The sequence below is a fragment of the Moschus berezovskii genome, chromosome 12 (genome assembly GCF_049115385.1).
Source record: "Moschus berezovskii isolate FMDL1 chromosome 12, NW_MosBer_1.0, whole genome shotgun sequence".
NCBI classification, from domain to species: Eukaryota; Metazoa; Chordata; class Mammalia; order Artiodactyla; family Moschidae; genus Moschus; species Moschus berezovskii.
The window spans coordinates 59,859,356-59,875,040 of NC_142471.1; the positions used below are offsets into that span (position 1 = coordinate 59,859,356).

Below are 15,685 nucleotides of genomic sequence, written 5' to 3' on the forward strand. Positions count from 1 at the left end.
CAGCCTCCAGGCTCCTCCGTCCCTGGGATTTTACAGGCAAGAGTACTGGAGTGGGTTGCCAAAGGGTAACCTTCATTCTCCAAAGTTTAACTCTGCTCCTACGAGATGACTTTGAATGCTATTGATATTATAGGGAACTTTAAGGAGACAAAGAAGCTATTATGAATTTTAAATAGATATATTTGATATTAGTTTTGTATCAGCATTATGTTACATTGCACTGTATATGCTATATGTATAATTTGTCACACCTCAATATACTTGTCTTTTAATTGTTAGAAAGTTTTATAATTGACTTTGTTCTATAATATTTATAATTTTTTATTTATTTTGTGTCATAGACAAGGCAAAACTGCTTAATAACAGAATGACTTAACTGATTGTGGACAGTTTAGGGACTATAAACTAGAGGCTACAGGCAATAGGAGATGTTCTTAAGTAACATAATTCAGTTGTTGTTTAGTTGCTAAAGTTGTGTCCAGCTTTTTTTGCAACCCCTGGGACTGTAGCCCTCCAGGCTTCTCTATGGGATTTTCCAAGTAAGAATACTGGAGTGGGTTGCCATTTCCTTCTCTAGGAGATCTTTCCAACCCAGGGATTGAATCCTCATCTCCTGCATTGCAGGTAGATTCTTTACCACTGAGCAACCTGGAAGGAGTAAAACACTTAGGCAGAGTTCATTTTAATAACCATATAGTTAATATTCTAAGAGGTATGAAGTAAAGTGTCACATCTGGAAAAGGGCTGAAAAAAAGGTTTTATAAGAAAAGAGGTATTTTCAAAAGTCATTTAGTCACAGATGTGATATCAGTCTGCTGTGAAAAGACAAGAACTTGAACTCTAGAATAAGACTACTTAGGTTTGAATATTCCATTTTTGAGCTGTGTGATATTGGGCAAGTTATGTATCCTTTGAGTCCTAGTTTTTAATTTTAAATGTTATTCTCTTTTCCTATAGGAAATCTAAAGAAATAATTAGCAAAACAACTTCTCACAGTGAAAAATTTTGTGCTGATTTTGATGATTTGTCAGAGGAACTCAGACATTTTAACCAAGAAGGTACAAAATTGGTTGAAGAGTCTAAGAAACACTGTGATAAACTCAGTAGCAACCTTGAAATAATTTCTAAAGAGACCGAACAGAGATGCGAGGCTCTGAACACAAGCGCACTTTGTTTTTCTGAACAGTGGGCATTTTGGTTAAGTAAAAGGCAAGAGGAACTTCAGAATTTATTGAAGGTAATTACTTTGTAACTGGAACCTCCCTTGGGGAGAACAGTGATAATCAGAAAATTTTATATTCTTGGCTAAGAATTGTCTTCAAAACACATGCTAAAGTATAATGAATAACTTAAAATTGTAAGGATAACAGTTGGTATGCTTATACATGATCTTGTTTCACATATCCGTTTCCTGGCTCTCCAGATGATTTAACATTTGTCTGATACGGCCTATATCTATCTTTGGTTTTTGATTTGTTAGTTACTTTGGTTTAGAGCACACTGTCTTTTGGTATATAATACTTTTCACTTATAAATGATTTTTACTTTTGTCTGGGTACATTCAAACCTGTTATTGCTCTAAGTATTTAGGATATTGTTCTGGTTACTCAGAAGATAGGTTTGTGGGTTTGCTTGAACTTAACGTTTGCATGAACGCTTTGTGGCTTGGTTTTTCTTCTGTGCAATGAAAGGATTTTACTACTATTCTTAGAAATTAGGTAAAAGAACCTAAGTGTTTTAAGCTATATAACCTATTTTCACAAAAAGGAACCATGACTAGTAGAAAAATAGGTAATTTCAGGTTTGGAACAGGAAATATACCAGATGAGCCTATAGATGTCATACCAGAAAGTAAAGATGCTGTTAAAGATTAATGGAATTGTCTCAAAAAGACTTAGGAGCCAACCTGAGACACTCCCTTATTTAGAGGTGGTACAATTTGAGCATCATGAGGAATAATTGCTACAATAGATTAAGATATATCAAATATGTTAAAATTGATAAATTCATAAAAATTTCATTAGTCTCCTTTGGATCATGCTAGGGAAGCAGTAAATTATTCTAAGAAGTGGTAAATGAAGGGAAACAATTGAAAGGTCATCTGTCTTTCCTGAAAGAACTCTGTCTTGGTTTAGCAGGGTAATGGATGACGTAAAGTGTTTCAAAGAAGAATTCCAGCTAGTAAAATGCAGAAGAAATGATAGAATTAGGATATCACCATCTTGCAAAACCCCTAGTGAAATAATCCTTGTGGACATTAGTGACTGCGTACACCGTTTGAGCAAAAGCTGATGAGAGATCTTTATAACTAAGAAGGTGACCATACTCAACACACTGGTTGATTTTTTTCCATGCAGCTTGTGAGATTTTAGTTTCCCAACCAGGGATTGAACCTCGGCCCTTGGCAGTGAAAGCACAGCATCCTAACCACTGGACGACAGAGGAATTTCCCACACCGATTAATCTTAATGTGAGAGACACAACCAGGCATTATGTACTTTCAGTACCACCTATGAAATATTCTTGCCAAAAAGTTAAAACCTGGTCTAGATCAAGCCTTTAGATCTAACTAATTTGTAGAAGATACAGAGGACAAATGAACATGTGAAAATAACAGAGGTGCAACTGAACATATCTAATAATTGAGATATTCAGTAGAGCACAAATACCTGGTTTCTTCAATGAAATTTTCTTTCAAAGCAGAAAGTATGGATAACCTATATCAAAAGAGAGTTCAGACCTAGAGGGCCTTAAGCCCTGGTTTGCCTAGGATAGTCCTTGTTTATATTTATTGCACTGGGGTAATTATTATTAATGGCCCTTTTTACTCTTAGAATGTCTCAGTTTTGATGAGAAATTATATAGTCACTTACTTAAGACATATCAACCAAATCTAATGATGAATTCTGATTCAAACAAGTCTGTAAAACATGAGAGAACTCGTGAAATTTAAACACTGACTAGACGTTTGATGTAAGGAAAGGAATGCTAAATTTTTTAGATGTGAGTTCAGTTCAGTTCAGTTGCTCAGTTGTGTCTGACTCTTTGTGACCCCATAGACTGCAGCACACCAGGCCTCCCTGTCTATCACCAACTCCTGGAGTTTACCGAAACTCATGTCCCTTGAGTCGGTGATGCCATTTAGATGTGAAAGTGGTCTTAAAAAGTTCTTAACTCTTGGAAAAGTACACGATGTAAAAGGATAAAATGATACAGAAATTGCTTCAGAACTGTCTTGGTGGAGAGCAGGAGTAACTGGCCAGTCTTAATTGATCTATATCACATGTAGTAATAAACAGTGAGGCTGGGTAGTGAATATAAAGGGCTTATTAGTATTCCTATTTATACTTTTATGTGTGTTTCTAAAACCTTTGTTATGGAAAGTTTCAAGGTAAGAAGTAAAAATGTTGCATAAAGCACTGGCAACTTTGATCTTAGTAATGAAATCTCATTTGCATCATTTACAGGTTGTAAACCAAGGCTGTGAGACTTCACGTTTAGAGATTACTGAACAATTAAGTGGGCATAAAGCAGCTAATGAGAACCAGCAAAACTTTTTTCTCAGTCAGATAACTATTGATGAAGAAGAATTAATGACACGAAGTCAAGAACTTAATGAAACCGTAAAAATAGGTTTGACTAAGCTTAACTGCTTTCTACAACAGGATCTGAAACTGGATGTGCCAACAGGTACCTTTAAAGGGAAATTGAATTAAAAAATGTTGAAGTTGAATTCAACTGTATACAGTGCTAGTTGTTCCTAGAAACTAGGTCCTGCCATTCCCTGACACAGATTTACCGTCTCACTCTGACTAACTCAGATGTGGAAAAACTGGAATCCTAAAGTAGGTTTAATCAAGCATTAGATGATATACATGGCATATATTCCCAGAAACTTGGGCAATCATAATTCAGTAAAACTTTACAAACATTCAGGGAACTGGCTTTATTAAGAGAAAACAAAAAGAAAGCCTACCATCTGTCTAGCACTGTTTATAAAAGGACATTTTAATACCAGAAATGGAGGAATGTAATTAAATAAATCTAGTTTAATGAAACGGAGAAGGCAATGGCACCCCACTCCAGTACTCTTGCCTGGAAAATCCCATGGATGGAGGAGCCTGGTGGGCTGCAGTCCATGGGGTCGCGAAGAGTCGGGACATGACTGAGTGCCTTCACTTTCACTTTTCACTTTCACACAATGGAGAAGGAAATGGCAACCCACTCCAGTGTTCTTGCCTGGAGAATCCCAGGGACCGGGGAGTCTGGTGGGCTGCCGTCTATGGGGTCGCACAGAGTCGGACACGACTGAAGTGACGCAGCAGCAGCAGTTTAATGAAAGGTTTACCACATTGTACATTTTTTATGTGTACCTCTCCTTTTGTCATGGACCGTTTAGATGGGCATTCAGGAATTACCATTTTGCGAGGTCAGAGCAGTATAAGCTATAATGTATTCAGGGAGGCCTTCATGAAAGAAGGTGTAACAAGCTGTTTAACACAGGATGAGTAATTGAGTTATTCATTAGGTTGCGGTAGTGGTGACACTGTAAATTTACTAAAAATCATTGAGTGTATTTTGTGGTATGTAAATTATACTTTAAAGTTGTTTTTGGTTTTTTTTAAGCAGTTATAAAAGGAGATGGCACTAAAGGATGCTAGTTAATTTTTTTCCCCCCAAGACTCTTGATATTTATTATCCATTTTTCAATGAAATTAGGAATATAAATGTTAAGTGAAAAGGCCAGTGCCTGTGTAAATTATGAGAACCTGAATTATTATAAAGAAATGTAACTGGTTAATATTTACTTTCCACCAAATTTACAGTAAAATGATTATTCCTATCTAACTGATCATGCTGAGAAAATTTTGTCTTATTCCAATAATGTTGCCATTTTTTTCAGAACACTGAATCCTTTTAGAGCCTACTACATTTTCTGTAGGTGGAAAATTTTATGTTTTGGCATAGGTTGGATCTTGCAGTTGGTTGAGTTGTCAATTTAGGAAATATTTAAGCAACATATGCCTGACAGATAACAAAATTGATTCTCATATGTGGCAGTGGTTATATTTTTGGAAGACAAAGACTTACTGGGAAGTATAAGTTTTAGCATTAAAAAAAATGCTGGGAGAGAAGTTCAAGAGGGAGGGGACATATGTATAACTATGACTGATTCATGTTGATGTATGGCAGAAACCAACACAATATTATAAAACAATTATTTTCCAATTAAAAAAAAAACCTTACTCATAAACCACATTTTAATTTTTACCACTTATATCCACTAAAGGTACGACCCCACAGAGGAAAAATTATGAATACCCATCAACACTGGTGAGAACCCAGCCACGTGAACAGCTCCTTGATCAGTTGAAAATGAAACAGCCTGAGCTGTTAACAATGCTAAACCGTTCAGAAAACAACGAAGAGACTAGTCAGGTAAAATTTATTTTAGGCATCATAGTTTTAGAATTCTCCCATAAACTTTTTTAAAGTTTGCCTTTACTTATTTCTTGTATTACTATTCTGGCTGAGCTGGGTCTCCGTTTCTGCCTGAGGGCTCTCTCTAGTTGTGACAGTCAGAAGCTGCCCTCTAGTTGTGGCTTCTCTTGTCGCAGAGCCAGGCTCCAGGTGTATGGTCTTCAAGAGTTGGGGCACGTGGGCTTGGTTGCTCCTTGGCATGTGGGATCTTCCTGAGCCAGGGATCCACCCAGTGTCCCTGCATTGCAAGACGGACTCCTAGCCACTGGACCACAGGGAAGCCCTAGACAGTGTTTATTATGTGCTCGACATTGTTCTCAGCATTTTACATATATATATATTTACTTAGGTAATTCTCTCAGTAACTCCATAAGGTGAATGCTAGTACTATCCCCATTTTAACAGGTGAGGAAACTAAGAATTACCTTGTCCCAAATCACAAGGATGGAGCTGGAAGGAGAACGTAGAGAATCTCCACAATCCGTGCATTTAACTATAGTAATTATAGAAAAGTTGGGAAATTGGACAGTAACAAAGAAGAAAGTAAAAAGTAAACTATAATCTCTTGATTCTGAGATTATCACATTTAACACTTTATTATAGGTACTTCTCAATGTGAAAACATAACAGGAATTATTTTTTATTATTTTGTAGACTTTCTGCTAATTTTGTTGAGGTTTAACTTTTAAGTAATGGACATTGTGTTATTTTTCAAAGAAGAAAACTGCCTTGTGTGAAGATTTTTTTTTTAACCCCGCCCCCACCATGTGAAGATTTTTAAGCCCTGGGAATTTATCAGTTCATCTATCTTCTTATTTTAGGACTTGGATGAAGAAAATGCAGTTCTGGTGCTCACTGTTGAAGAACCTCTAACTCAGGAACCATCTGTAGATACTAGTTTGGATTGTTCATCAAGTGGTGGGGTTCCATTTTTCCAGGTAGCTGACTGTATCTTGTTAGATAACCCTTCTACATCTAACGTAAATCTGTCATTTGCTATTCAGTATAAAGGCATTGCTCTTGATGGATGGAACAGGAAAAGTATTTTAGTCATTCCTTTGGGATGGCTTATTAACTTTTCTGATTTAAAGAATTTACACTAGTATGATAATTGATTAGGGTTTTTTTGGTAGGATAAATAAACGCAAAATTTGACTTATTCCCATCCTTGGCTGGTAATCTTCTGTTGTTATCCTTACCCCTTTTCTACTTCCTCCATACTCAGAATGATACTAAAAGCAGTCATTTCTCTCTTTCCTCCACCTTTGACGTGGATGTCCTGGAGCCTGTCTCTGCCCACAGTCAGACTTTGAAGGCTAAGATGTTGAAATTGAGACTTAATGCCTCTCCTGTTTAATGACTGAGTCTCCTGCCTGAGGCATTTCTCCTATTAACTATTCCCCCAGGTAGCCTGCACTTCTCACCTGCCTTGATCTTGAGCATTTACATCCTGTGCCCTCTCCTTCCCCCTTTCACCACTTTTGGGAGTATGACACTCTCTAATCTTCCCCTCTCATTTAAAGGCATAAGCCTAGACTGAGTCTTGTGAAGTAAGAATTTCCTTTGATATCGTAGTTGAAGTGCTGCTTCTGATGTGTCTATGCTTCCACCATGATCTAAAGAGTCTCCATTCCTATTAAGCTATTAAGTTAAGCTATTAGGTTCCTATTAACCTGTTAATCTGAGCTATTATTCTAGCTCAGATTCTATTAAATTCCTCTCTCTGCATCAAGGCAATTTTATCCTCCAAATCTTCCTACCTTTTGCTGTATTCTTTACTATTAGAAAATGCTAGATATATTTCTGTGTTTCAACCCTCTCTTCTATCTTATAAAATTAAGAAAAGAGGGAAAGTTAAGAGAACTTTAGTGACTGCTTAATCCCTATTTGAAAATCTTTCATTATTACAGCATAGGATTCTGAAGGCCAGGCTTATTGGTTCAATTATGGCAAGGAAGTTCCTACAGCACCAGAAAAGACTTGGGATTGGATTTTAGACCTTTAGCAAAAGTCCAGAAATTATTTTTTTCTCTGATATCTATCTGATTTGGGGAAGTTTTCTAGGTTAGAAACTCTAAAGTTGCTTTACAATTTGTCTAAGAATTGATGAGTGGGTCTATAAGAAAAGTGATCAGTTACCTAAAGCTCTCTAAGGGCAAGTACAAGGATTCCAATGAAGTATTCCCAAATGAAATAAGTTTTTTAAAAGATAAAATATAGGTTATATAAAAACTGTCTTGAGATAGCCTATATATCTATGCTTAAAATAGAATTAGCTCTTTTTTTTGGGGGGGGTTGCTGCATTTTGCAGCCTGTGGGATCTTAGTTCCCTTACCAGGGATTGAACCCTGGCCCTGGCAGTGAAAGCAGAGTCCTAACCCCTGGACTGCCAGGAATGTCCCAGAATTGCCATTTTTTCCCATTTTTGTTTCCCTAGAGCAAGATTGCTAGCAGCAGCACTATTGACATTTTGAGCTGGCTAATTCTTTATTGTGGTGACCTGTCCTGTGTATTATGTGGTATTCATTAGCAGTGTCCCTGGCTTCTATCCACTGAAAGCCAGTAGTACCCCTCTAGCTTTAACAACTAAAAATGTCTTCAGACATAAGCAAATGTCCCAAGAGTCAAAAGTCTCCCTGTTGATAACAGTGGCCCTACAGTAAAATCTGTACTTATTTTTTTGGAAAACCATACAGAAAATTAAATTTCTTTCTCAAACACACCCCCCACTTGGTAATAAAATAAGAAGGCATTTTTTCTACTTTCCAGGCAAAGTGTTGGCTCAAATTAGTGCTGAGTATTTCTAAAGTTTTCCACACCTAATTTCTTCCCTATAACCCAGAGAATTTTGAAAATAGAATATGATTAATATGTGTCACATGTTACTTTATATTGACTTAATTTTCTCCCTTAAATCCACAGCATAAAAAGTCACATGGAAAAGACAAAGAAAACAGAGGCACTAATCCATTGGAGAAGTCTAAAGTAGAAGAAATCATAGAGCAGTCTGTTACGAAGAGCAGATTACCTCTACGAGCCCAGAACAATTTTTAATTAACTTGAGGATTGGTAATTTTACTTTTTAAGGAAAATGAAAAATAAAACCTGTAACCCCAGAACTTGAGCCTTGTGTGTAGATTAAAAATGAGTAGAAAATGTCAAGGCAGTACTGTAAATGTAGTTGAATTTACTGTTTACCTATTTTTCTGTCATTGCTGTACTTCCCTCTATGTTAAATTGTATTTCATTTGGGATTTGCATGGAGTAAATATGTATTTCTAGCTTTTGATATATAATAGCTCTTTCAGAACAAATGAAAAATGTTTTCTTGTATATTACTAAATAGCAGATAGATAGATGCTACAGTATTCTTTTAGGCTTGAACTTACATAGGTAAATAATCACCAGCACTTGGTCTTAGGAAGGCCATATCCTTTCTTTTCTTGCTATAATTATGTTTATCTTTCCTTGCCTCCTTCCCTAGACTTTTTCATTCTGCCTTCTCAGCTTACTTTCTCCTTTTTTGTCACCAAACCATTTGTAGAGCTAGAAAATGGTATCTATCTATTATTATTATGAGATAGCCAGAGTTTTATCTAGAAATCTTTGACACTTTTCTGTGGTTATCTCTAAAATCACTGTCAGCAGTAAACATAACCCTGGAAATATCCCATCAATATTTTTGTTTCCCCCTAGATGTGAAAAAGCATTTCATTCCTTTATGAGGCCTAGCATATTAGCCCATACAGAGTTCACAAAAAGCCATCCTCTCCAGAATATAGATTGCTATTATGGGAGAAAAACCCTGAGTTCTGATTAATGGCTGTGTGACCCCATTTTGAGGCCCAAATCTTGTGCAAACGGTCACACTGATTTAAGGGCTTTTTGAAGCTATTGATTATGAGTATAATATATATTTTTTGTTTACTTGGTGAAACTTTTTGTTTTTCTTTGTATATAATAAAATTTGTGTGTATATATTTTTCTCTACTGAAATCTTAACCTTAATTGAAGGTCCCTGATATTTTTTTGATCTAGCAGCCAAATTTCTGGAAGTTGGGATATTTCAGCATGAAGAACCAGAGCACTTAGAATATATGTGAAGAATAAATTTTGTGCCCACATCAAGTTAAGTGTAGACATTCAGAGTTTGATTTTGATAACTAAGTAAAACCAAGCCCTGTTGGAGAATTAGAAAACGTGCTACTTCAAGGAACTCAGTTTGCCTTGCAGAGTGTTAATTATCTTAATAAAAATGATCATATAATTTCTCTGCAAAATCAGATGTCAATACAAGCTATGAATAATATCTAACAAAAATAAGCTACCCTTGGTAAATCCATGATTAATAAATTTGATCTCTACATTAACTTGCTTGTCTCATTATTTCTTATTTTGCAGTGGGTGTATTTACAGAGTTAAGCAAGTTGTATTAAAATTCCTAAAGTAAACTTCTGCACAGGTACCAGCAAGAAAGAAAGGCCTTGGCAAATATCCCAGCTTTCAGTTGCACTCCACGGGGCTACACCTTAGTGTTAGATGAATGAGAAACAGATTGGCCCTCACAGGGCTTGAAGTCCAGCTTTAAGCCATCTCGTTCCCAAACTGTTTGAAGGTGGTCTAGGAATGCTAATGCAGCTGGTTGAACAGCCTACAGAAGCCAAAGTAAATCAGGAGAATTTTAACATCTAGAGCCTTAAATTAACTCGGTACATTTTAATATACAGTGTGAAGCACTCAGAAAGTAACCCTCAGCAAAAATAGAGTAGGTAGCTTCAAGGACCCATCATTCCTCCTCAGAGAAGAAAACATTCAGAAATAATTTTGTCATAACTTGGAAAAACAAGTTTATAGCACCAAGCAAATGTTGCATCAAAAACAAAGTAACCTAAAAATTAGGAAAGCCTTTTGGTGTTTTACTTGCCCTTGCTCCATCCCCCTTCCCAGCACTGTGGTAGTCTTGAAGACAGGCAGAAGCCCATGGTTCTCAGAGTGGGACCTTGTTCCCTGGTCCTGAAGAAGCTGCTGCTGCTGCTAAGTCACTTCAGTTGTGTCCGACTCTGTGTGACCCCATAGATGGAAGCCCACCAGGCTCCCCCGTCCCTGGGATTCTCCAGGCAAGAACACTGGAGTGGGTTGCCATTTCCTTCTCCAATGTGTGAAAGTGAAAATGAAGTCACTCAGTCATGTCCGACCTTTAGCGACCCCACGGACTGCAGCCTACCAGGCTCCTCCATCCATGGGATTTTCTAGGCAAGAGTACTGGAGTGCCTTGCCATTGCCTTCTCCGCCTGAAGAAGCTGAGGCAGTTTTAATCTCAAAAAGTTGTTGAAACCTGTTTAGGCCAACATGAAGGACTGGAGCAAGGCACTTTTCTTTGTTTCAGCTAACTCTGAACTCAGGTTGAAAAATGGTAGGCATTTCTCAAAAATATTGTAAGCAAATAACCTGCTGCCATGTTTGGCAAAAGATTACAGTTGAGGTAAATAAAGGTGTGCCCGAAGCCTGAGAGGAAATAATGGGAGAGAATTTCCTAGGGAAATCAGGCTATTCAAAAACAACAGTGTATACTAGGGAACTGAGAAAGCCATCAATGTTTAGAGCAAGTTGCATGCTTAGAGAAGACCTTAGAAGACCTAAGTGTTCACTGCTGGCTGAACTCGGCTCAGCACAGTAGGAAGTGAAGGCTAAGCAGATTTGAAAATGATCTAGCTAAGCACTAAAGGAGTGCTCCAATATAGCCACTCTACAAAGACTGGGAGGAGGTTTTTTTCCTTTTGTTTTCTTTTAATTCTTGTCTTATGTATATATTTGCCACTGGCATTCAAGGAAATCTGTCAATACAAGCAAAAAAATCTTCAAAGAAAAGTCAAGTGAGACTTTACAAAAAAAGTTGAGAAAAGTCACTAAACTGCTAGAGCCCACAGCAAGGAACAAAAACAAACCACGAGGCATGAAGAATCTGATTGCCAAACTTACCATAATATTCAAATGTTCAGTTTTCAACAAAAAACGGAATTTTTCAAAGTATGGCTCATTTGCAGAAGAAATTAACAAACTTGCTGAGGGAGCATAAACTTTGGACTTTCAATCAACTGTCTCAGATAGGCTCACAGAGCTAAAGGAATCCAGTAAGTTGTCTCAACAAATAGAGAAGATCAGTGAAGAAATTGTAAAAAGGAACCATACAAATCTGGAGCTGAAAAGTAACAAGTGAAAAAAATCACTAAAGGCTTCCAATAGTATATATAAACAGGCAATTGAAAGCCAGTGAACTTGAAGCTAAGTCAATTGAAATTGTCCAGTTGGAGAATCAGGAAGGAAAAAGAATGAAGGACAAATATAAGAGACCTGTAGAGCATAATGAAACATTTGCAAAAAGGATGTACTAGAAGGATAGAGAAAGAAAGGAGCAGAAAGAATACTTGAAGAAATAATGGCTGAAAACTTGTCAGATTTGCTACAACACTCAAAGCTGCGTATCCAAGATGCTCAACAAGTCCAAACAGTACAAACTCAAGAGATCCACAAGACACATTATAACTGAACTGTTAAAACTGAAGACAGAATCTTGAAAGCTGCGAGAGTGTAGTCTTCAGGAAAATGCAAATTAAAACCACAGTTAGGTATCACTTCACATCCACAAGAATAGCTGTAGTGAAAACAAAATAATGAAAACAAAAACAACAAAATAACTTCCCTGTTGGTCCAGTGGCTAAGACTCTGCACTTTCACCGCAGGGGGCCCCAGGTTTGATCCCTGGTTGGGGAACCCAAGATCCTGCCTGATGCACAGTGTGGTCCAAAACAAAAAATAAGTGCTGGTTAAGATAGTGGAAACCCTCATATACTGCTTGTGGGAATGGAAAATGTCAGCCACTGTTTAAAAAGAGCTTGGTGGTTCCTAAACAAGATAAATGTAGAATTACCATTTGACCCAGTAAATCTACTCCTAGATAGCTATTCAAGAGAAACGAAAAAATTTATCCACACACATCTGTACACAGATGTTCATGTTAGCACTGTAAGTACTATAAACAATACTAGTGTCCGTCAACATAAAATGGATAAAATACATATAATGGGTTATTACTTAGCCATAAAAATAATGAAGTGCTGATATCTGCTACTGTGTGGATAAACCTTGAAAAAAAAGTGAAAGAAGTCAGATGCAAAAATTTGTATATTGTATGTTTACATTTGTATGAAATATCCAGGATAGGTAAATTCATAGGAACAGATTGGTGGTTGCCAAGGTTGTTTTGAGTTGGGAGAAAGGGAGTGACTGCTTAACTAATGTGGACTTTTATGATGTTGGAAATGTGTTGGAACCAGGTAGATGTGGTGGTTGTACAACACTGTGAATATACTAAATGCCATGGAATTATTTTTTTTTAATAAAAATTTTGAGGTATAATTGGCACATATTAGCTTAATTGTACAATAATTTGATATTTGTATACATTGTAAAATCACCACAATAATTCTCACAATTATTCATTTTATGTGATTTTGACCTAAAACTGAAAGCCATTCAAAATATAAAGTGAGTCCTGCTGCTGCTGCTGCTAAGTCACTTCAGTCGTGTCCGACTCTGTGTGACCCCATAGACGGAAGCCCACCAGGCTCCCCCGTCCCTGGGATTCTCCAGGCAAGAACACTGGAGTGGGCTGCCATTTCCTTCTCCAATGTGTGAAAGTGAAAAGTGAAAGTGAAGTCGCTCAGTCGTGTCCGACCCTTAGCGACCCCACGGACTGCAGCCTACCAAGCTCCTCCATCCATGGGACTCTCCAGGCAAGAGTACTGGAGTGGCTTGCCATTGCCTTCTCCAAAAGTGAGTCCTATCATCTATTAAAGAAGTACTTGAATCATAAAGGCATTAATATTGTAGATAGAACTGATTAGCAGATAGTAAAATGTTCTTAAAGAAACATGACAATTTAAACATATGTTGTATACATTGTGTGCCCATAAAACACAGCTGTTTATGCTCCTTTTAAAATAACTGGGCTTCCCTGGTGGCTCAAACAGTAAAGAATCTCCCTGCAATGTAGGAGACCCAGGTTTGATCCCTGAGTCGGGAAGATCCCCTGGAAAAGGGAATGGCAACCCACTCCAGTGTTCTCACTTGGAGAATTCCATGGACAGAGGAGCCTAGCAGGCTACAGTCCATGGGGTTACAAAGAGTTGGACATGACTGAAAGAGTTGGCCGTGACTGAGCGACTAACTTTCACTTTCAAAAAATAATCCAGTATACAAAGTAAAAGTGAAAGTCACTCAGTCGTGTACAACTCTTTGTGAGTCTATACAGTCCATGGAATTCTCCAGGCCAGAATACCCAGGTATCGAACCCAGGTCTCCCGCATTGCAGGTGGATTCTTTACCAGCTGAGCTGTAAGGAAAGCCCAAGAATACTGGAGTGGGTAACATAGCCCTTCTCCACGGGATCCTCCTGACCCAGGAACCTCTTGCATTGCAGGCAGATTCTTTATCAACTGAGCTATCAGGGAAGCCCAATATACAAAGAGACTGAACATCAACAGGAAAGACAACAGAAACAAATTACAGGAATTAAAGCTAATGGAGTTACCAAACGATAATTTAAAAATTAAACATTTAAAGAATTTATAGACACAATGAGATATTTTGGATGAAAATTATTTTACAAAGAATCGATAGAAATTCTAGAACTGAAAAAATATAATAAATTATGAACACAGGGAATGGGTTTAGTTGCTGAACAGACCTCGTTAAGAGAGTTTTTAAAAGTAGATGATAGGGACTTCCCTGATGGTCCAATGGCTGGGACTTAGTGCTCCCAGTGCAGGTGGTCTGCGTTTGATCCCTGGTCAGGGAATTAGATCCAATACGTCAGAGAAGGCAATGGCACCCCACTCCAGTACTCTTGCCTGGAAAATCCCATGGATGGAGGAGCCTGGTAGGCTGCAGTCCATGGGGTCGGGAAGAGTCGGACACGACTGAGCAGCTTCACTTTCACTTTTCACTTTCATGCATTGGAGAAGGAAATGGCAACCCACTCCAGTGTTCTTGCCTGGAGAATCCCAGGGACGGGGGAGCCTGGTGGGCTGCCGTCTACGGGGTTGCACTGAGTTGGACACGACTGAAGCGACTTAGCAGCAACAGCAGCAGCAGTGCAGCCAAATAAATACATACTTTAAAAAAAGTGGATGACAGGTTGGAAGAAAATCATTACAATGAAACATAGCAAGACAAAAGGATAAGAAACATGAAAGAAACAGGACATGGTGAAGAGATTAAACATGTATATAATTAGTGCCTCACAAGGAAGAAGAGACAACGGGACTGAAGCTTTATAATCCTGAACAGGACAAATGCAAAATCACACCTAGGTACACCACAGGCAAACTGCTAAAAGGATAAAAGAAATAAGGAAGTAAAAACAATAGAGATAATTGCTAAAACAAAATAACTGATTGCCACCACAGTGAAAATATTTCTTAGGAATGATGGTGCATTAAAGGCATTTTATGTGTCTAAGAAATGAAAACTGATTTTTGTCATCACCAATCTGGCACTAAAGGAAACACTAAAGGGCATTCTTTACGCAAAAATAAAATGATATCAAATGGCCTCTCAGAGATGTAGGAAAGAATAAAGAACAATAAAAAATATAAATGCATCAGAAAGGTAAATTATCACTGTAAAACAATAACCGTGTTTTATGAGTCTAAAATATATATGGAATTAAACCCTCAAGAATAACATATAAGATGGAAGAAAGTTAGGAGGAATTAAAAGTCAAAGATTCTTTGATTATCGGGGAGGTAGTAAAGATTCTAATATTAGACTTTGATAAGTAAAGTCTGGAATTGGAATGAAGACTGACCTTTTCCAGTCCTGTGGCCACTGCTGAGTTTTCCAAATTTGCTGGCATATTGAGTGCAGCACAGCATCATCTTTCAAGATTTGAAATAGCTCAACTGGAATTCCATCACCTCCACTAGCTTTGTTCATAGTGATGCTTTCTAAGGCCCACTTGACTTCACATTCCAAGATGTCTGGCTCTAGGTCAGTGATCATGTTATTGTGATTATCTTGGTCGTGAAGATCTTCTTTGTACAGTTCTTCTGTGTATTCTTGCCACCTCTTCTTAATATCTTCTGCTTCTGTTAGGTCCATACCATTTCTATCCTTTATCGAGCCCATCTTTGAAAAGTTCCCT

The 15,685-nt window shown here is 37.6% G+C and overlaps 1 protein-coding gene across 1 annotated transcript in view; it reads left to right on the plus strand.

Moving 5' to 3' along the window:
* KIF11 (kinesin family member 11) overlaps positions 1–9,840 on the plus strand; it is a 39,978-nt gene extending 30,138 nt beyond the window's left edge. Inside the window, exons 18-22 of the mRNA XM_088842142.1 lie at positions 958–1,237; positions 3,468–3,690; positions 5,291–5,439; positions 6,303–6,419; positions 8,404–9,840. Coding sequence (XP_088698268.1) covers positions 958–1,237; positions 3,468–3,690; positions 5,291–5,439; positions 6,303–6,419; positions 8,404–8,535 — 901 coding nt within the window. The 3' untranslated portion in view covers positions 8,536–9,840. The remainder of the gene's footprint in view (positions 1–957; positions 1,238–3,467; positions 3,691–5,290; positions 5,440–6,302; positions 6,420–8,403) is intronic.
* Positions 9,841–15,685: the final 5,845 nt, after the last annotated feature.